We start from the raw sequence: 23,447 nt of genomic DNA on the forward strand, positions 1-23,447 counted from the left end.
TTTTCCCTGACACAGCTTTTCCTCATGTTCAGTTGCTGGACACCAGAGGGAGAAGATCAGTACCAGGATTACCCTGTCCCAGATGGAGAATCCAGCACTTGCTCTTGTTTATTTTCATACTGTTGGTGATTACCCAATGCTCTAGTCTATTCAGATCTCTCTATTAAGCCTTTCTACCCTCCAGTGAGTCCACAGATCCTCCTAGTTTAGTCCTGTCAACAAACCTAAATGTACATACAATTCCTGTGTCCAGATAATCAATAAAAACATTAAAGAGGACTGGCCCTAAAATTGAGGCCAGGGGAAGCTCACTGGTGACTGCCTGCTAGCCTGATGTAACCCCATTTACTATAACCCTTTGAGCCCACCCAATGTATTACGGACTTGTCTATCTGTGTGCTGACCATTTTGTCCAGGAAGATGCTGTGAGAAACAGTGTCAAAAGCTTTGCTAAAATTAAAAAAAAAACAAACTGGCTTCTGTGGCCAGCTAGACAGGACCTTGTCATAGAAGGAAGTAAAGTTGGTTAAACAGGACTTCTCCCCTTACAAACCCATTCTGGCTATGACTGCATTGTCTCTCAGTCCTTTTATTAAATCAAATACACCCGCAAGTACAAGGTGTATTTTAATCTCAAATGAAATTACTAAAAACCAAGTTCTGACAACTTCTGAGATACAAAAATTGTTAAAATATTAAAATATTTTAATTAGATAAACATATTCAGGTATTCCAGGTATGCTGTTAAGTAAACTGTGGAGTAGAACTGGGGGACGTCATCTTTCATAGCAGCAAAATTTTCTGACAAGGTCTTGTTCCTGCCTGATCAACTGGTTCTGTTTCATTGCCACCTCACATGAAGCTGCAAGCTAGCAAAAAAACAAAACTACTAGCAATGTTCGCTGAAAACATGTAGTTTTGAGTTTGTTTTTTAAAGAAAATGCTAAGGTGTTTAGGCAGAGTGAGATGTCTAGAAGATGTCTTCTGCTGTGTTTTGTTTTGCATGTGGTCACTGGCTCGTTTTCCCAATGGTAGCAATATTAATCACTCCAGCTTCCTATCTAACGCCTGAAAAACCTCAACACCTCAATCTGTTTTGCTAACTTGGCAAATTTATTTTAACTAATGAATTATCAGGAATTTATAAACTCTTCTACTTTGGTTTCTTAGCCATTGAGCTTCACTTGTTTCTATTTCCAGATCCTAGGTCTAGCAAGATTCTTCTGCATCGTTTAATAGGCCTAAGTAGCAAATTGCCTTTCTTAAAAAGTAACTGTTTCAGTCAGATTTGGATATTGATATTTACTTTATAGTTCTGGGATTTTAATGGGAGGGAGGCTTAGGTAAATTCACTTTGGCACAACTGAAAGCACTGAGGGTGTCTAACAAAGCTTTATGGTTAGCACAGATCAGTATAGAGACAAAAACTGCTGTTTGTCAGCAACAGTATTGCTACTGTTACTAGTTTACAAAATAGATGGTTAGTGCCAGTACTGACTGTTCTTCAGTAAAGTGTTCTGTAGAGTAAGATATTTTAAAAGTAATTGCCTACAATACTTACTCCCTTTTAGAGCTGTTTATTTCCCTTACAAAAAAAACAGTTGAAAACTGTCAGACATGGCAGAGGTGTTTCTCAAACTTAGTATTTAACACTTGGCATGATTTTTAGTCCACAGAGCAAAATTAACAACAGTATCTCAACCATTTTAAACAGGTGCTCATTAAAAAATGGTTACAAACAGTAGCCAGTGTCACCAGGTCAAGTCAAAGACTGGTGAGAACCTTTTTTTCCTTTCACTTATTTAAGTATTGACTTTGTATTTTCAGTCAGACAATCAAATTTGAGACTTTCTTGATAAAGTGTTAATCATAGGACTCTCTTCTCTCCGTGGACAGTAATATACTTAAAACCATTCCATAGAGATTCTGATATTTTGGGAGGGAAGCTTTATGCTCTGTTCCTTTCACCATTGGTGAGATATATAAAAAGAGCTTATCAAAGATCCTTTGGCACAAACTTGGAGTTTTATGACCACAAACGTTAGTGTGCTTCTAAAGCAATGTTTGAAGAACAGGTGATACATCGTAATGTTCTACAGTCAGCATTTAATAGCTGAGTATTCACATTTAAATATATTTGTACCAGTACAAACTGTTTGCAGAGGATGTCACTGTTGCATCAGAAGTTTATTCTATGTGTACAATACTTCTAACACTTTGTAAACCTTTTATTCAGATAATTGGACATGTTACAGGTGAGGTGGAAGGAAGAATCCAAAAGTTCATTCCAGAAGGGCAAGTGGAAGACTTGCTCATCCAAGAAAAGATTTATAGTCTTCAGAAGCCATGGGAAGTGTTATTATCTCCTGGGGCAAAACATGTACTTAATTCTGCTGCTGTTTTGTAACTTTCCTTAATCTCATTTTTATTTTGTCCACACTCCAGCTAAAGTATGTCTGAATTAGAAGAGCAAACCAGAATGTTTGTAAACTTTTCTTCTGTGTATGTTTTGAGCTGTGCTACCTCTGAAAATTTTCTGAAGTGTCAAGTTTTGTATTTGAGTAGCCTTACTGTGGACCATGTGTGGCTACAGAGTTGGGCTGTTCAGGAGTGTAAACTCTGCAAGTAATGATTATTCTACTGTTGACAGCTAGCATGCTGAATCTGGATCAGTGCATTTTATGGATTGTTTCCTTCCACAAAAAGGAGTTTCCTTAAGACAGCAATGCCTATAAAGTGAACCTTTGGGCGATGGAAACAAGAAGTTATTATGGTAAGGTGTAGTAAACAGCTTGGCAATAATGCTGGAAGCAGCAGTGAGGGAGTGCAGAAGATGAGTGCAAGTCTTGCTCGTGTGAAGGAGAGTTCCACTGTGTGTGATGATTGCTACAAACATCTCTAACCACAAAGCTGATAGCAGGTAGAAGCATGGTTCTGTTGAGGCTTCAACTGTAGCTGGTGAGGACAGAGACCCATTGCTGTACAGATTCTGTCAGTACCTCTTTTGGTGGAAGACAGTTCTCAGATGGCTTCTCATGTTTCCTGGCTCCAGTAACTATTTTAAATTATGAGAGCACCATGCATAGTATGAGAGTATATGAGTACAAAGCAGTTTAAATGTAGGTGCTGTTCTCTTCATTAAATGTAGTGGAATGCCCTTTTTATATTTCCTTGCAGAAACTGGAGCTTGAAAAGACAAGACTAAAGTTTCTTTAACATTTAGATAGTACTGAAGCTGGTTTAAACAGCTAATACTGTATCCTACTAAGACAAGAAAAGCTACTGTTATGAAGCCTTTTAAGGAATTTGTATGAAGAGGAGTCCATACTATATGTGCTAAACCCATGAGTAGTGAAACTTGAGAGATGGAAAAAAAAACAGTTATATGCTCTAGACTCAGGAGTTTCTTTGGCCTCCTGTCTTAGCACAAGAGTAATAACAATAGGAAGGATTAGCTAAAGAAGGTACTATTTGGGACGTGTCAAATCAGGAAGCCTGCAAAGAAGGTGGTCTGCTTGAAGAAGAACCAGGTAGTTTTAGAAACTTGATGGTTGCATTGTCCTTTAATTAGGGCTTCCATGTTTTGATACTTGAAAAAAACAAGAGCAGAAGAGCTCATGTTCTGGTACTACCTCATACAGTTCAGTACAGCCTAAGTGTGTTGCCTCTATGATGGGATAAAGGTAAGTTCTCCACAAAGAAATGTGCTGCACAATATACACCACTATGGAGAGCTCTCAGTAAAACTAAGTAGCAATTTTTACCAATGAAAAACTTTTCCATGCACCAGTGTATGGTGTGTGAAAAAAATCTCAGATCTCTTCTGGCTAACAAGTCTTTTCTCATTACTAATCCACTTCTAATAAATGTGGAGGCTATTCACAATTGGCACAAATAACTTATTGTTATGATCCAGTACTGGAGATGAAATAGATTATCTGTGCTTTTCAGTGCACTGTGATACAGCAATGGAAATTTCTGTGTAGGATCAGAATTTAACTGTTTCTTGGCTAAATTCCTATCAGTGTACGATAGAATTGTCAACATAAAAATGTGTCTTATTTTGTTGTTAATGGTGCAGTGAACACCCTAACTCTTGTGTGTTCTTTGGACTGATAAGATAAAACACTCTTCTGATTAGAAAATTATGTTAGTAAGAGACTTTCTGATCTGAAATGCTGCAACCTTCTCTTTCCCCTTTTGTTCCACCCCCTCCAAATCCACAGTGTGTTAGTGTTTTTTACTGTTCATGAAGGTCTCACCGTACGTGTATTACTGTTCTAAAATAGTGCTAGTGCATTTTTTCCACTCAATATGTGACTTGAGTAGAGGCATTGTTTCCTTATGAGCACAAGCATGAAAAATACTATGCTTGCTTTATTTACAGCTGAGACCACAGTTGTGCTTTCTTAATCTCGCATTGAAGGACTGAACTTGGAGCCTTGTGTAGTGGAATTCTTTAGTGCCCACACTGTAATATCTGTTCTCACTGGTGCTTTATTGGGCACCCACTAGCACTGATAACCAGAAATAACCTTTCAGTTATTACATATTGCATGTACTTCAGAATATTTTCCTAAGAAATATTGCGTAGTGTGGAGAGACAAGACATACAGAACAAAACTTTCTTGTTTTCATAGTGTGCATGTCTTGGACCTGATCTGGTAACTGATAACTCAAAATATCAGTTATCTCCCTCCCAGAATACAGCAGGCTGAGCTGTCAGCTTTTTTGAGCACTATAGTAAGATGCGTAGCTATCAAATGATGGTTCAGGTTGGAAGTGACCTGTGGAGGTTGTCTTGTCAATGTGTGTGCATTCTACCAATACCTGGGCAGCCATAGTTATATACTGAAGTATTATAAGCCTGTCTTACACTAGATAATAGGATGTCTCTACCTTCTCTTAAAGCCTAAGTGTGCAGTAGGTGAGAACTTCTACCTTGTTTAAAAAACAAAGAAGTGTTGTGACTCAGTATTACAGCACAACTACATTAGTTGCATATAATGTTTCAGTATTTTAGGACATAAAGATACAGATTTCTTCTAGTCCTTCCTTGATCCTCCCCAACCAATCTTATCAAAGAACTATTTTACTGTTTCTTGTTAGAGATGTGAAATGCCTTTTTATAATAACTGAATATGTTATCAAATGTTGGCACTTTTCTTGGCCAAAGCATAAAAACTGCCAGAATAATGTAAGTTTGACTCCCTTTATGCAATGCCTTAAAGTTGAGTTTGTTACAAGTATAATGTGTTGCTTCTCTGTGATAAATAATAACTGATAATGAAGGAATAGTAATATTTAGTTACATGATGGCATGTTTGATAGGAGGTTTTGCTGTCATGGTTGTCGTGTCCTTTGATTTATTTATTATTTTTTTCCTCACCCTTTCTGAAGTGGTGGGGAAAAAGTGGGGAGAAATTTCTTGTTAAGTGCTGCTGGAAACAACAGAATCTGGTGAGGGAGACCTGGAAGGAGTTCTTAGGTTTATTGCTGCATTTCTCAGAGAGTAATCTGAAGGATAAGTAATCAGAGGTGGTGCAGGGCAGTATGTAGGCTCTTTCTTTTCTGAATTGAACTTCAGATGTGTCTGAGTTGCGTGAGATGCCCAAGTAGAGGGTTTTCCATTTCCTCAGTTCTGATTTGGGTAGATCAGCATATGCTCAGCAAATTAGTGGCTTGTAGCTGTCTGTATTCAATTAAAACTAGTTAATTATTATTCTGCTTCTTGACATAGAGGTGCTGGAGTTAATTCTGTGTAAATTCTTAAAAGTAGCAGCATGGTAGTTCTTTTTTTTTTGGTCCTCATCATTCCTCTTACAATTCTTAATGTATCACATACCACTTCTTGCTTTATTTGCTTTGAATCCGGAATAGAAGTAATCAGCAAACCAATAGATTAATCTGGTCAAAGGCTATGCAAATCTCCCAAGAAATTACAGACATTAGTTCTCTTCTATTCAGAAGAACTTCAGTTCAGCAAACTGGGTAATTCCCAGTTATGTTTCTTTTTGTCCTCTATTTATTGTATATAACCATTTATACATAAACACATCATATACATGTATATTCACTTGCATATTAAAATATATATAGCTGTCTTCTTCTAAATTCCTTCTGGAGACAAGAAAACCTACTGTTTAAGAAAGCTGACTGTTAAAGGTGATGATCTGCAAACTGATTGTGATTCTGCCTACTGGTGAGTAGCTTATGTCATACAGGATGTCCAAATGTGTTGTAGGTACAACTGTTTTTGTGAGAATTTCATAATGCAGAGTCAGAGGGAGAAGCACTGGCATGAGGCTGTTTTAATGACCTTTGGGAAAGGTTGACATAATCTGATTCTTTTTAAAATCTATTTGTATGTGTACTGCTCATTGTAGGGGAACTCAGATGACACCTTTCCTAAGTGACAGATCTATAAATATTGCCTCTGAACTCTGTGCTGATGATGTATTTGATACTAATGTATTGGGAGGAGGAGGAATTTATTAAAGTATCATACTTTCTTACTGTGTCCCTCCAGCAGGGAACATACTACTAGAAAGCCCACTTTGGGTCCAGTATATTTTGTGTTGTATTTAGCAAATGGAAGTTCTGCCCTTTACCTCATTGAGATTGAAATGTTTCCTATGCCCTCTGGGATGCAGGTTGCTTCACAAACAGTGTTTGAGCTGATCTGTTAAACAGTATTCTCTGAATGGTATTCAGGGTTTTTCTAGTATATTCATTCTTTATACTTGTTGCCTTGGGTGACTAACATACTTTGTTTAGAGTGCTTCCTGCAGATTTCTTAGAGCAAGCACAGGAATATTTGGGTTTAAATGTTTAGATGGTTGCCTGGCTTGATAAAACAAAACTGCCTTGAAAAGCAAGTATGCAGCAAGTATGTAAATAATACATATATTTTTAACATAAATCAAACAGTTAAGATTTCTGCATTGTAAGGCTGAGGGCTGAATTGTAAAGAGAAGCCACACATTGGTCTTTGTCCATAGGACTGATATTTTCTGCATCTGTCATCCTTCACTTTTAAACAGGGACGAGTGTTTAGGAAGAGACTTCTTCCCTCCTTTTCCATGCCACTCTCCCACCCTCCTTTCTTGCAGCATCACCTTACAATGAATAGTAGAACAGGGAAGTGAATAATTTATTTTCTGAAAAATTGATCAAATGACAACTAAGTCTGAACTACAGGATATGCTGCAGCTGAGACCAGTGACTTAATTCATCTGGCCTCCATGGTTAAGGATAACAAACTTTTAAAAATATATTAACAGCAAAGGAAAGACCAGGGAGACCCTCCTTCCCCTATTAAATGCAGGAGGAAACATAGTGATGAATGCCAAAGAGAAGACTGAGGTGCTAAATGACTTTTTTGCCTCAGTGTTTAGTAGCAGGACCAGTTATGTTGAGGGAATCAAACTCCCTAAGCTAGGTGACAGGGACCAGGAGCAAAGCGGTCCCCCTACAATTCAGGAGGAGATGGTCAGTGACCTGCTACACCACATTGACATGCATAGATCTATGGGGCTGGATGGGATCCACCCAAGAGTGATGAAAGAGCTGGCGGGGATGCTCACCAAGCCACTTTCTATCATTTACCAGCAGACCTGGCTGACTGGAGAGGTGCCAGCAGACTGGAAATCAGCCAGCGTTACCCCCATATTCAAGAAGGGACGGAAGAATGATCCGGGAAATTACAGGCCAGTTAGTCTGACTTCAGTACTTGGGAAGCTGATGGAGCAGATCATCCTGAGTACAGTTCTGTAGTGCATGCAGAACAACCAGGTGATCAAGCCCAGTCAGCATGGGTTCACGAAGGGCAGGTCCTGTTTGACTAACCTGATCTTCTCCTAAGACAGGGTGACACACTTACTGCATGAGGGAAGGGCTGTGGATGTTGTCTGCCTTGACTTTAGCAAGGCATTTGACAAGGTTTCCCACAGCATTCTCCTAGAGAAGCTGGCTGCTTATGGCTTGGATGCATACACACTTTGTTGGATAAAAAACTGGTTGGACAGCTGGGTCCAAAGAGTTGTGTTGAATGGAGTTAAACCCAGTTGGCAGCCGGTCACGAGTGGTGTTCCGCAGGGCTCGGTGCTGGGGCTACTCCTGTTTAACTTTTTTATTGATGACTTGGATGAAGGGATAGGGGGCACCCTCAGTAAGTTTGCAGGTGACACTAAGCTGGGTGGGAGTGTCAATCTGCTTGAGGGCTGGGAGGTTTTGCAGAGGGATCTAGGCAGGCTTGACTGATGGGCCACGGCCAATGGCATGAGTTTCAGTAAGCTCAAGTGTTGGGTCATGGACTTTGGCCACAACAACCCCCAGCAGCACTGCAGGCCTGGGGAGGAGTGGCTGGAGAGCTGTCCAGCTGAGAGGGACCTGAGGGTGCTGATTGACAGGTGGGTGAACATGAGCCAGCAGTGTGCCCAGGTGGCCAAGAAGGCCAATGACATCCTGGCCTGCATCAGGAACAGTGTGACCAGCAGGACCAGTCTTGCCCCTCTGCTTAGCCGTGGTGAGGCCACACCTTGAGCACTGGGTGCAGTTTTGGGCACAGCAGTATAGGACGGACGTTGAGGTGCTGGAGAGGGTGCAGAGAAGGGCAACTAGGCTGATTAAGGGTCTTTAAAAATGAGCCTTATGAGGAGAGGCTGGTGGAGCTAGAAATGTTCAACCTGGAGAAGAGGAGGCTGGTGGGAGACCTCATGGCTCTCTGCAACTACCTGAGAGGAGGCAGTGAGGTGGGTGTTGGCCTCTTTTCCCTAGTGACCAGTGATAGGACAAGAGGAAATGGGCTCAAACTGCATCAGGAAAGGTTCAGACTGGATATTAGGTAAAATTTCTTCACTGAAAGAGAGGTGAGGCATTGGAACAGGCTGCTCAGGGAGGTGGTGGAGGCACTGTCCCTAAAGGTGTTAAAACCAGGTAGATGTGGTGTTTTGAGAGATGGCTTAGTGGCTGGGGGTTGTTAGGGGCAGACAGTTTGACTTGATGATCTTGAAGGTCCTTTCCAACCTGGATGATTCTGTGATTCTTTGACTTGTAGAACAGTATATATTTTCAGATGAAGAAAAAATAATGTCCTGTGCTGTGAAAGTTTCTGCATTTGAAACCTTATGGCTCTTTCTAACAGACCAGATGTTTGTTTCTTAGGACTGTAGAACTATTTTAAAATAGTTATTAATAACTGAAGCAGAATACATTGGTCATCTGTGAAAGTTTGTTACATATTCCTAGAAATCTGTGAGATGTGTGCTTCATGCAAGGAATATACTAACAGACAAGCTTCTGCCATGTAATTTTTTAATGTTTCTGTTTGCACAAGTAGATGGGTTTTTTACAACATACCAAATGCCCTCTCTGCTCTGTTAATCACCTTAAAGAAAAACCTCTTTTTTTTTTTTTTTTATTCTCCAAGGAGCCATTTGAAGATGGCTATGCAAATGGTGAGGAAGGCACACCAGCTGGGGAAGCAGCTGCCACTTACACACCTGATAGCAAAGGGGTGGTCAAGTTTGGCTGGATAAAAGGTGTACTGGTAAGTGTGATGTGTTGTGCTTCAGTTTCTTACAGATGTGATCTTTCTAATTTTGCAAAAAACTTCTTAAATCTCAGAAAAGTTTTGGAAAGATCCTTGTCTCCCTTCTAGTCCTAGTAACCAGCTAAACTTTTTGTAGAATTGATAGCATACTCCTTGAGTAAGAGAGAGATCTAACACCTGCTGTTAGACTTCTGTCTAAATTCTGTACAGGGCAAACTCTGTTTTATTGTGGACTAAGAGTTTAAAAGTACAAGGATTAAAAATGCCACCATCCCAGCCCACCCCCCATCATGTTAGTGTGCAGCTGTATACAAAAGATACAAAAGTTTCAGGACAGGGAAGTTGCATGGGTTGTTTCTTTTTTTGAAAATAATAAATTCTGAGTATGGTATTTCTTTGGTAGGTTTTTGGGAGATTCATGGGAGAGAAGGAATGGAGTTGTTGACCTTGCAATCACTTTATACCTCACAATGTTATTTTTAGTCATACTCTGTAGTATGAATTTTGGATCCTAAAGGCTGGAGTCTAAATTATTTTTATTGTCTGGTCAAGAAATACTAAAAGTGTCAGATTTTTAAGTGCTGTAACTTTATCTATGTTCAATATAGTAACTTTTAAATAATAATACTTATTTTTTCAAATAAAACCTGAACTTGTCTAATTAAATATATTCTTGTGAAAGAATCGGAAAGCGGTGAGGAAAAACTTCCAAGATAATTCTCACAGCATTAAAAGCTGAAATGAAGAATTGCTGGAAATGACTGCAGATGGGAGACCTAAACTGTGTAAAATTTCTCTTTTGTCTTAGGTACGATGTATGTTAAATATTTGGGGTGTGATGCTCTTCATCAGACTATCATGGATAGTAGGACAAGCTGGCATAGGTATGGGTACTAATGCTATAATTTTATTTCAGTGACCTTTAAATGGGATCCAAAAGAGGGTGTAGATCCTGAGCTTACACTTTAAACAGGAGTAGAAAATTACCTTAATATTGTCAGTCTTAAGGTAATTTTCAGTTATCAAAACTAAGCAGTAAGAAGTTACTTATACTTTTCATGTAGCTATAAGGTATGTAATATAAAATTGACATTTGTAAGTCTTCAGTGAACTGCAGAGGTAAACTTTTGATCTGTGGTTATTAAAATCTGGGAATAGACTTTGTAGTATATAAACATTTTTCTTCAAAGGTTTAGACTAGTATTGGGCTGCAGAAAATCATCTGCAAAGGGCATGTGTTTCCTTAAAGCTCTAGAATACAACTTCTACCCTGCTAATTGAAGAGAATATTTATCCAGTTTTGTTTGTATCCTGGAAGCTTCTCTGTATAAAAAGAAGCGAAGAAGCCTTTTGCCTGCCTGTGTGGTACCATGTACAGTAGATTTGTGTTGTATTTGAAAGGCTAATTCTTGAAACCAAGTTAAGTTGGTCTGTACATTTTAATGGTTCTGGCCTTATACCATTTTTCCCCCTCTTCTTCCAAAAGGTCTGTCTGTCTTGGTTATTGGAATGGCCACTGTTGTGACTACTATTACAGGACTGTCTACTTCAGCAATAGCCACAAATGGATTTGTAAGAGGAGGTAAACCTACTTTAATAAAGCTTTTAAAGCTTTCATCATTCTGAAGTGTACACCTTAAGGATGGAATTTTTAATTTATTTTCCATTATTTTGACACCAGGGAAAAACCAGTATGGGTGAAATGTATTCTGAGGAGCAGAGTCTTCCCTGTGTTCTGTATTTGACTAAGCAGTCATGTAATTAATGAAAAGTCAATAATTAGCTTTATTAGATTTGACTGTTGGCGTTCTTTTCCGCTGTGGAAGAAACTTTAATCTATTACTAATTTTATGAATACAAACATTTTTAGAGATGCATATGCAAGAATAAATAGAGTTTAAATCATCTCCTGCATCTACACTGGTTGATCAAGAGTCTACATGTGTGATTGTATGTTCGTGTCCCAAAACAAAACTATATGCTATACAAGGATAAGCTGTATCTATATGAGAGCATACAAAAGGATGTATGTTCTTGTTCTGTTGTGATTTTTTTACACACAAAAGAAATTCTCCAAACTCTTTATTATCTCCAGCTTTCCTGAGGGTGATAGTTTTCATTCTCTTTCATGGTTTATGTGCTGTTGCCAGCAATTCCTACAAAATAGTTTCATGAGTGGTTGGTGCCATTGACACACTAAAGCTACTTTATGACAGTACAGACTGCTAGTAGTAGAAAATGTGATGCAATTAAAATAGAAGCTTACAAAATTCTCTTGATTGAGAGTGAAGAGAAAAAACTCATTATCACAAAGTAAACAGACCCAATGGGAAGGATCACCTATGAATCTTAGAATTATGTCAGACTTAGCTTCCAAATGCCCTTTTTTTTAAATGTCATTATACTTACCTGATTTTCCTGTTCTTATGAAATCCATTTTTTTAGAGTCACCCTTGCAAAATAACACTTCGCTACAAAATTTGAAGTGCTCAATGGGAAGAACTGTAGAATAAAATCACAGTAGTTACTATGAAAATCTTACATTACAGTAATTGTTTTCTCTTATGTTAGCATTCTCATTTGCAAAGTATTTCAGAGCTGGACACCTCCATATATTTTGCACAATAGCTGTAATGCAGTGAAATTAAGGATTTCCTGTTGCAAGTTTTTAATCTCTACAAAGTTTCTTCAGATAGCAACGGGAGGATTTTGTTGTTTCTGGAAAGCTTAGCCTTAAATTGGAGGAATATACCTTTGATAATTTTTTTTTAATTCTGCTCTAATGCTGAAGATAGTCAGTTTTCCATTTGTCCCACCTGGGGCTTGAGAAGTTGTATTTATCAAGATCAAAAGTACAAATAATAGCTTTGAAAAACAGGGTGGTCCTGTGATTATTTTGAGTTCTACTGGGAGGTAGACAATTTCCCTTACAAAAGAGCTTTAATAAACAGTTCAAGGAGGTTTGGAACTTTAGCTGATCTTATTATAGCCTACATTGTCAGTTTCTTGAGCTTTAGCTAATGAAAACATGTAATAATGGAACTGTGCACAAATGTTTTGAGTGGTTTGAAATAAAAAGCCCAGTAATAGTGCTGCATGTGTTTTATAATTTGTTTGTTAACTGTAGAACTGTTTGCATTGCTGAATAATATGATGTGGTGCATGAGTCAGGTGACTAATTCCAACTGGTGTATCTTCTTAAAAACTTGAAATACATTCCTGAAACTTTAGCATGCTTGTCCCTAAATTACTGGGTTTTGGGTTATTCTCAAATGCATCAGGGAAGAGGCAAGAACAAATAGCACCTTGTTCGTGTAAATTTTAAACTACTGATGACTAACTACTGATCTTCAGGCTCTTTCATGTAGTGTGTTCGGGTTTTTTTCTTTGGTTTTTTTTCTTTGTTTCTTTTTCAGGAGGGGCATATTACTTGATTTCCAGAAGTCTGGGACCAGAGTTTGGTGGTGCCATAGGTCTGATATTTGCATTTGCCAATGCTGTTGCAGTAGCAATGTATGTTGTTGGCTTCGCAGAGACAGTTGTGGAGCTGCTGAAGGTATATGCATTATAGTGGTTCTATTGTCTACATTGTCCTTTACATAAGTTTGAACTGTCATCTAATCACAGAATCATAGAATGCTTTGGGTTGGAAGGGATCTTTAAAGGTTGTTTAATCCATGCCCCCTGTAATGAGCAGGGACATCTTCAGCTAGATTACTCAAAGCCCCATCCAAGCTGGTCTTGAACACATCTACAGATGGAGCATCTCTGGGCAGCTTGTCCAGTGTTTCACTGCCTTCATAAAAAGTTTCTTACTTCTGTCTAGTCTGAATCTACTTTCTTTTAGTTTAAAACCAAGTCCTATTTCTACAAACTACTAAAAAGTGCATCCCCATCTTTCTTTTAAGCCCCTTTTAAGTATTGAATGCAACAATAAGATCTCCTTGCGGCCTTCTCTCCTCCAGGCTAAATAACCCCAACTCGCTCAAGCCTGTCTTCATAGGAGAGGTGCTTCAGCCCTCTTAATATATTTGTGGCCCTCCTCTGAACTTGCTCTAACAGATACATTTCCTTTGTGCTGAGAATTCCAGAACTGGGCACAGTACTGCAGGTGGGGTCTTACCAGAGCAGAGGGGCAGAATCACCTCCCTCAGCCTGCTGGCCAGGCTTTTAATGCAGCCCAGGATATTGTTGGCTTTCTGGGCTGCCAGTGCATATTGCCAGCTCATGTCCAGCTTTTCATCCACTAGTTACCTCTGGTCCTCCCTAGCAGGGCTGTGCTCAAGCCCTTTGTCCTCCAGCCTGTATTAGCACTGGGGGTTGCCCTCACCACTTAAAGACATAGAATGAGGTACAAGGTTACTACATATACATCAGTAAAATACTAGTGTAATTCAATAGCTTTTGGGTAAAAAAAGATGATAATTGGTGTCAAATGGAAACTTTCTACACGTTTTATTGCCCTGAAAAAATACAATGTGTAATTCCTGGTAAACTCCAAGCTGGCTGTTGAGAAGAAGAGTGGCAGTACAGATTCATGATGCAGAGTTGTTAGTTGTTAATGCCAAGATTCTTATTATTGAACTGTTTCTTGTGATAGTAATTTATATTAAATGAATTTTCAATGGAGTTCTCCATATTGAAAACAGCTCCTTAAGTTAAACACAACCAAGTATTATTTGTCTGTTAGATTTTTTTATTAAGCGTAATATTGGGAAGAACTCAGACTACTTTTTGTAGCTGGGAACAAGTTTGAAATACATGAAAAAAAGTAATAGTGGTTGAAAAGCAGGAGCAGTGTAGGAGAAAGGAACCAAGGGGTCCTGGTGGACAGGAGGATGACCATGAGCCAGCAATGTGCCCTTGTAGCCAAGAAGGCCAGTGGCATCCTGGGGTGCATTAGGAAGGGTGTGGTTAGTAGGTCAAGAGGAGTTCTCCTCCCCCTCTATTCTGCCTTGGTGAGGCCACATCTGGAATATTGTGTCCAGTTCTGGGCCCCTCAGTTCAAGAAGGACAGAGAACTGCTTGAGAGAGTCCAGCGCAGAGCCACAAAGATGATGAAGGGAGTGGAACATCTCCCTTATGAGGCAAGGCTGAGGGAGCTGGGTCTCTTTAGCTTGGAGGAGACTGAGGGGTGACCTCATCAGTGTTTAGAAATATGTAAAGGGTGAGTGTCAGGAGGATGGAGCCAGGCTTTTTTCAGTGATGTCTAGTGATAGGACAAGGGGCAATGGGTACAAATTGGAACATAGGAGGTTCCACATAAACATCAGAAAAAACTTCTTTCCTGTGAGAGTGACAGAGCACCGGAACAGGCTGCCCAGAGAGGCTGTGGAGTCTCCTTTGCTGGAGACATTTAAAACCCACCTGGACAAGTTTCTGTGTGATGTGCTCTGGGTGACCCTGCTCTGGCAGGGGGGTTGGACTAGATGATCTTTTGAGGTCCCTTCCAACTCCTAAGATTCTGTGATTCTGTGAAAAGTTAAATATATGTGGGGCAAGAGGGTAGCAGTTGCCTTGCTAATTAATTTTATTCTCTGGTGGTTGAAGACAGGCCATTCTGTGTGGGAATGGGCTATGAACAGGAATGATCATTTCCATTTAAAAGATTCAGTGATGTAAATCAAGGCAAGACACAAATTAATTGTGTTCACACAAGGAATTGAAAATTACTCAATTGGTGGTATAAAGGTTAACTGTATTAATAAATTACAGTTGATAAAATGGTATTCTGCAGTAAAGAAGATAAGTACTCAAAGTATATGACACTGTCTTTATTTTGTTTTGTTAGGAAAATGGAGCATTGATGATTGATGAAATGAATGATATCAGAATCATAGGGGCTATCACGGTGGTTATATTGCTGGGTATTTCTGTTGCTGGAATGGAGTGGGAAGCAAAAGTAAGGAACTATCACCTTTTCTTGTATTCTCTGCCTCATAATTTTTATTCTATTTTCTACCTTTTATGTTTGATTTTTTAAAATACATTTTAATGCGCTCAGCAGTGTGTGCATGGTATGTTAAATTTGGTCAGTTGGCAGTTTTTATGCAGTAGCTCTCTGTCTGGCACTAGCATGTGCAGGTCTGGACTACGTTTCAGACCTTAGACCATTTTGCTCCACTAGAAGCTTAAGCATCTATGAGAACCTAAAATCCAGCATAGTCTACTCTTAATGACACTGTCAGTAGGTTAACACTGTTGCGCTCTTCTGGGCAACTAAAGTGCAACAAGGAAAGGAAGGAGCATTAGCATGGGAATTTTCCCTCACTGGGAACTTCGACTGATCTATGGGGATGGAAAATAGAGGGTGGGACCTGAAGCCAGTCTGAAGTGTGTAGTTTCTGCTAACACAAAAAACCCAGTGTTTTCCACTCTCTTCTGGTTTTGTTTTCACTTGAAAACAGCCAGACAGCATGATGGGGTTACTAGACCCAGCCCTGAGAAGGGTTGTGAACATTGGTGGTGGTGAATGTGTAGGATGGAGAACCTACTTTCCTCATTTTGTTGTGGCTGCATAGTCTTAGGTCCATTCTCATTGTGGAAACGCATGCAGATTCTAGGATACCTTAGTATAGAGGTTGCTCTATTAGTTTTCTATTCTCCATTGTTAGACAGCCTGGCTAGAGAAGTCTCAAGAAAACGAAAAATTAAAAAGCAATTGTAGTAGTCTACAATTTTTTTTCATAACGAAGGGTTGAGAACATGAGAATTTAACAGAATTAATCTAGTCCGTTGCATAAAATAGCAAGCAAAAGCTGTTTGATTCCTGATGTAATAAAATTCCTAGTAAATATTGCATTATAAAGTATAAGGCAGAGTATTATGATCTTGGTTATTAGGGCAATACTCTTAGCATTTGTGTGCATTTAGATCTTTTTCTTGTTCATTTCTTCTATATACTAAAATCCATTTCTTCTGGAAGGCTTATGGAGAAAATAGAGAAATATTCTTCTGAAGTATTTTGTCTTTTGGAAGTACAACTTTGAGGGGTATTGTAGAAACATTCTCTTTTGAATGGGTGTTAAACTTAGAAATCATTCCTGTTTCATTATTTAAAATCCTGGCACATGTTCTCTCCATCTTGTCTTATTTACTTGTGGAAAACAAACTGAGGAGACTAAGCTGAATTTCAAATCCAGTAAATATTTACATTTTAGAACACAACATTGAAACTTGAAACTGTGAAAAAGAGCACGTTCTTCTGTCTGACTGCAATCATTATGTTTCAGGCACAGATAGTCTTACTGGTGATCCTCATACTTGCTATTGGAGACTTTGTTATAGGAACATTTATTCCTTTGGATAGCAAGAAGCCTAAAGGTTTCTTTGGTTATAAAGGTATGTTGAAACAGTTAGTATTCTAAACAACATCTAAACATCTAATTAAACATCTAAAATAGCTTATGGTCCTATTTAACTATTGAGATTTTTTTGTGGTTCTTTCAAACTTAGGCAGTTTTATTCCTTAAATCTGTTGGGCCAAAACATGGTCCTGCCTGTTTAGTATTGGTTATATTACATTTTTAAAAGCTGGGTGATTCTTTTAAGTACTTTATCTGGTTTTAAAGGCTATTTAAGTTTACTGTATTGGCTACAATTTTGAGATGAAGTGATGAATTAGGACTTCAGTGCTCTACACTTAGTTTTAAGGTCATACAGCTGTGACTTAGCTTTTTCATAGAGCTATTAATAGCTGTAATAGGCTAATACTGTATGAATATTGATAGACTTACATCTTCTTCTACAGCTGAAATATTTATGGAGAATTTTGGACCAGATTTTCGACAAGAGGAAACTTTCTTTTCTGTATTTGCTATTTTCTTCCCTGCTGCGACTGGCATACTTGCTGGTGCAAATATCTCAGGTGATCTTGCGGTGAGTAGTGAATTAGCAAATGTTGTTCACAAACACTGAGTGTATATCTATCTTTGTCATCACTGTCCACTGACGTTTTTCTTTCAGGATCCTCAGTCAGCCATACCTAAAGGAACGCTGCTGGCCATCTTAATTACTACATTGGTTTACGTAGGAATTGCAGTATCTGTAGGTAAATAGAGAATGTTTTTAACTTTATCCTTTCACATTCATTCTAAGGGTGTGTTTTGATACAGTTTATGTAATGTATTATGTAAAGTCATTATATAATTGACTTTCATGAATGGGAAAGTAATAGCCAGAGGTTTCTAATTTTTATTGTTGGAGGTTCAGTTTTTAGCTGTTTTTTTAATTTCCTAAAATGAGTGTGGTATTTTTGTAAGACTGCATGAGACTAAAGATAACAAAAGGCTTTATATGAATGTTTCATCATTTGTTGCAGTTATTTATGTTAAAAAGATACACAGTTTAGCAGTGGGACAATTCCTGGATTAGAAGAGTGTGTTTCCAGAAAATACTGAAAAAACACCTGTGTTGGTTTGAAGATTATGGTAGTTAGCTACTTAACCTGAACTGAATTGTGGGATGATCAGCCCTCTGGTGAGGATGCGTGAGCAGTAAGGTCCAAGCAGAGGGAGGAGAGCGAGTTGTACTTGAGTCTGACAAGCCCACTTCCCAAAGTTCTGTCACATTCAGAAACATTGCCTGTAGTTTTATTTTCATCTGGAAAGAGAAAAAATCATAGACTGATCCGAGGCTTATATAACCTCACTTTCTGGTCTTCCTGACGCCACAGGGGTTTGAAATTCTCTGTAGAAATAGCCTTGGGGTTTGATGCCCTAAATCAGTTTTGCTCTAGAACACCAGTGGTCAACCAGATTTTTCCCACCCAAAAACATCATTCTGGCAACCTTAAGAATGTAAGATTGTAATTATATTTCATGTATTTCTTGTCTATGATTGGAAGTGTTTTTATTCATGTCACATAGGTTGGTTTCTGGCAGCAGTAAACAGTTTTCTTATATGAAAGACCTTGCCTTATCTTAGCTGTGCTGCCTTTTGAATGAAATTCTAATTTCTAAGAGTACCATTGATATTACCACTAATGATACTTCCTTTGCAAAGATACCAATCTTGCATGTCAGCCTCTGTTGGCTAACATTGTACTGTAGCTCTGCCAAATGGTTGCTCTGTAGTGATTGTGCTTTATGCAGCATAATGGCTTACACTTACTTCCTAATTAGACTGACCACATGGACCTCTGCTACCAAATTTGAATCCTTTAGAACTTGAACTCACATGAGAGCAAAATGCTCATTGATACTAATTTGTTAGTGGAATACTTTGATCATCTTTCAAACATGAAAAACCTCATTTTTTTAATTGAAAGGAACAGTTTTCAAAACCAACTGAACATGAAATTGTTTGATGCATCAGAAATGCCCTGCCTTAGTTGGCTTCTGTAACTTACAATTCTGCTAGTTACAAGTGGTCTATTTAGCACTAAAAAGTGCCGTTGCAGAAGTTAGAGATTATGACAGGAGTGTAATTTAACATTTTTTGAGGTGTTCCTTTCCCCTCACACTATTCCCCACTGTAAGTTTCTAGAGCAGTGATAAGCTAGTCATTAAAACTTTGAAACTAGTAAATATCACTGAGCAGTCATGTCTGAATGGGAAGATGATGTTCTGAATTTAGCTCAGTATATGCATGCTCTGTAGTAAGAGGGTTAAGAAGCTGAATAGAGAAGGCTTAGGAGAGGAAAATTGCTAGTCTTACTGCTCAAGCTATGCAGCCTATTTCAAAAAAACAACAGCTGTGAGGAGAAAGTGTGCAGAGTCGTATTTTAGCAAGGGACTAACGCAGACATGCAGATGGCAGGTTGAAGATTGCATAAGCAACTGCAATATGAAAATTCTTGAAAGACATTTTAAAGAACACTTACTGCTTTAAAAACAAGGGAAGCTCTACTAAAAACTGCAAACTTCTGAGAAGGGTTAGGACATGCCTTCTGTACACAGAAAAGGAAAACTAATTAATGAGGACCTAACTGTAGCTGCTTGTAGGACTGGAGAAGTAAAGCACTCTCAAATGTAGTCTGAAGGACTTAGGCGGTACTTCTGGAATTCTTGCTGGCTGCATGTAGTTAGGGGATAACTTGATGCAGATGGTGTGTTAATTGGGCTTGTAGCATGGCAAATCTTTATTTGACTATAGCAGGAGTATGCTTGTAAATGCCTATGAAAAGGTGAAATCCTGTTCTTACAGGAAAGACAACCTAGAGGTTCTTGAGGAAAGTGTTGCCAGAATCTTAAAAATAAATCTTTTCTGAATGAGGGTAAAATAAAATGTCTGGAACCTTTCTTAGATGTAAATATCTTCTGCTGAGAATGGAGCCTGCCCAGCTGGCTTCTGTTCTGCATTCTGTCATAGTAAGACTTGCATGAAGTTTGGTCATGATGCCATTGTCCCTTTCTGTTGTATTTTGACTCTTTGTATGAAAGATCTCCCAGCCATTTGGATTTGAATTACAAAAAAGGGAATGAGGAAGAAGAGGGCTGTTTTAGTGCATGGTAGCTATCTAGTGGGTTGTTCAGTTTAGTGGGCTGCTCAGCTAGTGGGTCTGCTACTGCAGTCTATTACCAACATTATGTTACCTACAGATATACTTGCATAGTGGAAGACAAGAAACTTTTTCTTACACAGAGCTTTTAATCCCATTTAAAAGAGAACATCAACCAAAAAAACCCAACACATACCCGCAAGGAAAGCATAAGACAAGTGATCAAAACAGGAAACTCTAGCACATCTGTGCCCTCCTTATTTTGCAAGTAATTAATTTAGGTCCTCAGTAGTGATATATTTCTGTTCCCAGAACCTTGCTGTCAAGATCAAATGAAGAGAATTATATTGGCTAATGCTCTGTAAAATTCTGTCTTCCCCACTCGTCGTTTAATTTCTGTTCCTGGAAATAATTACTGATGTCCAAACAGTTTGACTGCCTCAAGGATGTTAAATAATACTTAGCCTGCTCTGATTTGTTTTTACCTTTATGAGATAAAAACCCATGAAGCATAAGAATAGAGGTCATTTTAGTACTTATTTCTTAGTACTTAGTGGCTGAAATGCTGTGTCCTCAGCATTTTCTTGACCAATGAAATTACAAATAACCATAGATGAATTGAAGACAGCAATTTAAGTGACAAAATTAGTTATAAAAAATGTAGTAGGAATGGGACTATGTGGCTTTGTTTTTCACCAGGAAACAAACTTAAAATACCAGTCATGTATGAAATAGCTTGTTGAAGCATTTGAAAATGGCTTGCAACAGGCTTTCATGACAAACTACACAGTATTTTTTAATGTCTGAGCCATATTGACTGTAAAAGAAGTAACTGCAACACTATGCACATCTCTCTACATAGATCTGTACATACACTGCAAAAATACAGTGCTCTAGGAAAGCTGAAAGAGAAACTAATATCAAATGATCGTGCACACTGCTAACTTCAGTTAAAGAGCCGTGTGGAAATTCATGGGTCAGAAAAATAATACGTTGAGCTAAAATTGTGCTGTTAAACTTTTGCAAGTCTGTTGACATTATTTTCCTCTGTGTAAAAACTTTCCTTTTTTTACTAGACTCAGATTTATGAAAAAAGTCTGTCAGGCAAGTGAGCAGTTAGTTTGCTTGTTTGTGTTTGTGCTTCATCATGAAGGTGTGCTTAATGCTGAAATGTATTAAAATGTAAACGGTATCTTTTAATGTTGCTTTGTGAGAATGTTTACTTAAAAAGGGAGCTGAGCTCGATACCTGTCCTTAAGTTCACATTCAGTCTGTTAATGCCTTTTTTTGTGATTGTGTCCACCCTAGGTTCTTGTGTTGTACGAGATGCCACAGGGAATGTTAATAGCACCATTGTCACTGAGCTGACAAATTGTACTGCGGCAGCTTGCAAATTAAACTATGATTTCTCATCCTGTCAGACAGAGTGTCCCTATGGGCTGATGAATAATTTTCAGGTATAAAACTGTCTTCTAATTCTGTTGATTGATTTTTGTGTTTGTTCTTTCTTTAAATTGTATATTAAGAAAAATCACAGGCTAAAAATACCTGTCTCCATAAATACAAGGTTTATCTGGGGTAATGAAGTGGTAGAGTAGGTTCTATGTAGAAAAATGAGGTAACTATGTTAAAAACTTAGGAATGTTTATATGTAGGTGGTACAAATATTTACTCTTCTTCCCTTAGGTTAGATGGTGGGACTGCAACTTTTCTGTCTTCAGATATCTGAATGTCATCATTCAGTGATTTGGACAGAAGTAGTCATTGTTCAGTAGAGATACATAGTGGTCATAGCCTCTGTCAATAACCTCTTCCTCAGTTCTCTTAAGTTCATTTTAAAATATGCTGACTTTTAAAGAATGTTTTACATATTTGTGACTGTATCCTACTAAATGGTAAGAATGTTGGGCATTTTCATAAAACCTGATGTTGCAGTATTTAAAATTCCACTAGAAGTTATGGAGTGATTCATAGTCTTCAGTTTACACTTGACAGGTAATTTGGATGTCCACGAACTATTGGTAAGGGTTTGAAAAAATTCCAAGGAAAACATTGCTGATTGACTAAAACTTGCTTTTTGATAGTCCATATATGTACTAAATTTCTTTAATACACATAGAAAAAGTTAACTACAGATTTAATCTGAAATCCACTAATGAAAAACGTATCTGACTTTCAGGTTTTGATCAGAAGTAAATATTCTCCTTACGTGTATGGCTTACAGCCTTACCTGCAAAGCTGGGTGGAAAAACTATTTTGTACATGCTGAAATAATGTTGCACGTGCAGTGACCATTTTGTTTTAGTAAAATACATTTTTATAGTGGAATAATTTCAGTATGTGCGGTGTTACTTTATTATGGTTCAGAAAAAAATTACATTCAGAAACACTTCAGAATTGCTCTCGTGGGAATAATTATTCTGCAAAATCTGATTACTTCCCTCATTTGTTTAAGCTGAAAAGAACCCAGTATATCATCAAAGGTACAGCTGAGAATGGCATAGAACTGCTTTCCTCTGAGTGTATCTTTTTCTTCAAATCATAACTTTGGTAACATTGCCTGCCATAAATGTTGCTTGTACTTCTAACTAGTAGTTAATATTCCAGTTTCTTAGCATTTGTTAGAGTACTTCTTTCTCCAAAATTATTCTTCCTTCTCTCTGTGGGAGAACTAGTGGGTTCCAAATAGGAAAAGCCACTTTCAAGGCCAGGGGCTGCTCAGAGAATGCAGTGCCTCTTATGCCCCCCTCTTTGACAACCTCTTGGGGCAACCTGCTATAGTGTTTAGCCACCTTCTCTGTGGAATTTGGTTTTTTGTAATGCCCAGTTGGACTTTCTTTGCTCATTGTTTTTTCTCTCCTCCTCACAGCTTTTGCTGTGGATTGCTAAAAAGTCTGATTCTGTCTTTTCAGAAGATGTCAGAAGAAAATGGTTTGCATGAGAGGCTGTCTAATGGTAAACTTTTACCATTTTCTAACAGCCCAGCTCTCAGCTTAGTAGCTCTGAATGGTAGCTGTAAGGAGAGATTTTTTGAAGTATGCACATTCCAGGAAGGGAGTGCTCTTGAGCTCTTCATACAAACAGAACTTCTTTCTGTAGATTAAATAACTGAGAACAAAAATGTCATAAACATAAATTAATCTCTAAAGTGAGCAAAGATTGTTGTATTTCTAGACTACACACAGGTCTCCAACTAGACTCTGCCCAACTTAACTCTCTGAGCTCTGTCCTTCAACCAGTTCCAATCCACCTCACTGCTCTATCATCCAGTCCACACTTACTTGGTTTGGCTGTGAGGATGCTGTTGGAGATGGTGTCAAAAGCCTTGCTGAAGTCAAGGTAAACCACATCTACTGCTCTCCCATCATCTGTCCCACCCAGTTATGCCACTGTAGAAGGCTATCAGATTGGTCAAGCATGACTTACCTTTCGTGAATCCATGCTGACTACTGA

The 23,447-nt window shown here is 38.3% G+C and overlaps 1 protein-coding gene across 2 annotated transcripts in view; it reads left to right on the plus strand.

The window, feature by feature from the left end:
* SLC12A2 (solute carrier family 12 member 2) overlaps positions 1-23,447 on the plus strand; it is a 62,928-nt gene that overhangs the window by 11,732 nt on the left and 27,749 nt on the right. For both annotated transcript variants that reach the window (XM_051642388.1, XM_051642389.1), the window contains exons 2-10: positions 9,431-9,550; positions 10,362-10,437; positions 11,040-11,135; positions 12,970-13,109; positions 15,345-15,455; positions 16,786-16,894; positions 17,304-17,431; positions 17,519-17,603; positions 21,303-21,451. In XM_051642388.1, the coding sequence (XP_051498348.1) occupies positions 9,431-9,550; positions 10,362-10,437; positions 11,040-11,135; positions 12,970-13,109; positions 15,345-15,455; positions 16,786-16,894; positions 17,304-17,431; positions 17,519-17,603; positions 21,303-21,451 (1,014 nt within the window). The remainder of the gene's footprint in view (positions 1-9,430; positions 9,551-10,361; positions 10,438-11,039; positions 11,136-12,969; positions 13,110-15,344; positions 15,456-16,785; positions 16,895-17,303; positions 17,432-17,518; positions 17,604-21,302; positions 21,452-23,447) is intronic.

This window comes from Apus apus, chromosome Z (assembly GCF_020740795.1).
Source record: "Apus apus isolate bApuApu2 chromosome Z, bApuApu2.pri.cur, whole genome shotgun sequence".
Lineage (NCBI taxonomy): Eukaryota > Metazoa > Chordata > Aves > Apodiformes > Apodidae > Apus > Apus apus.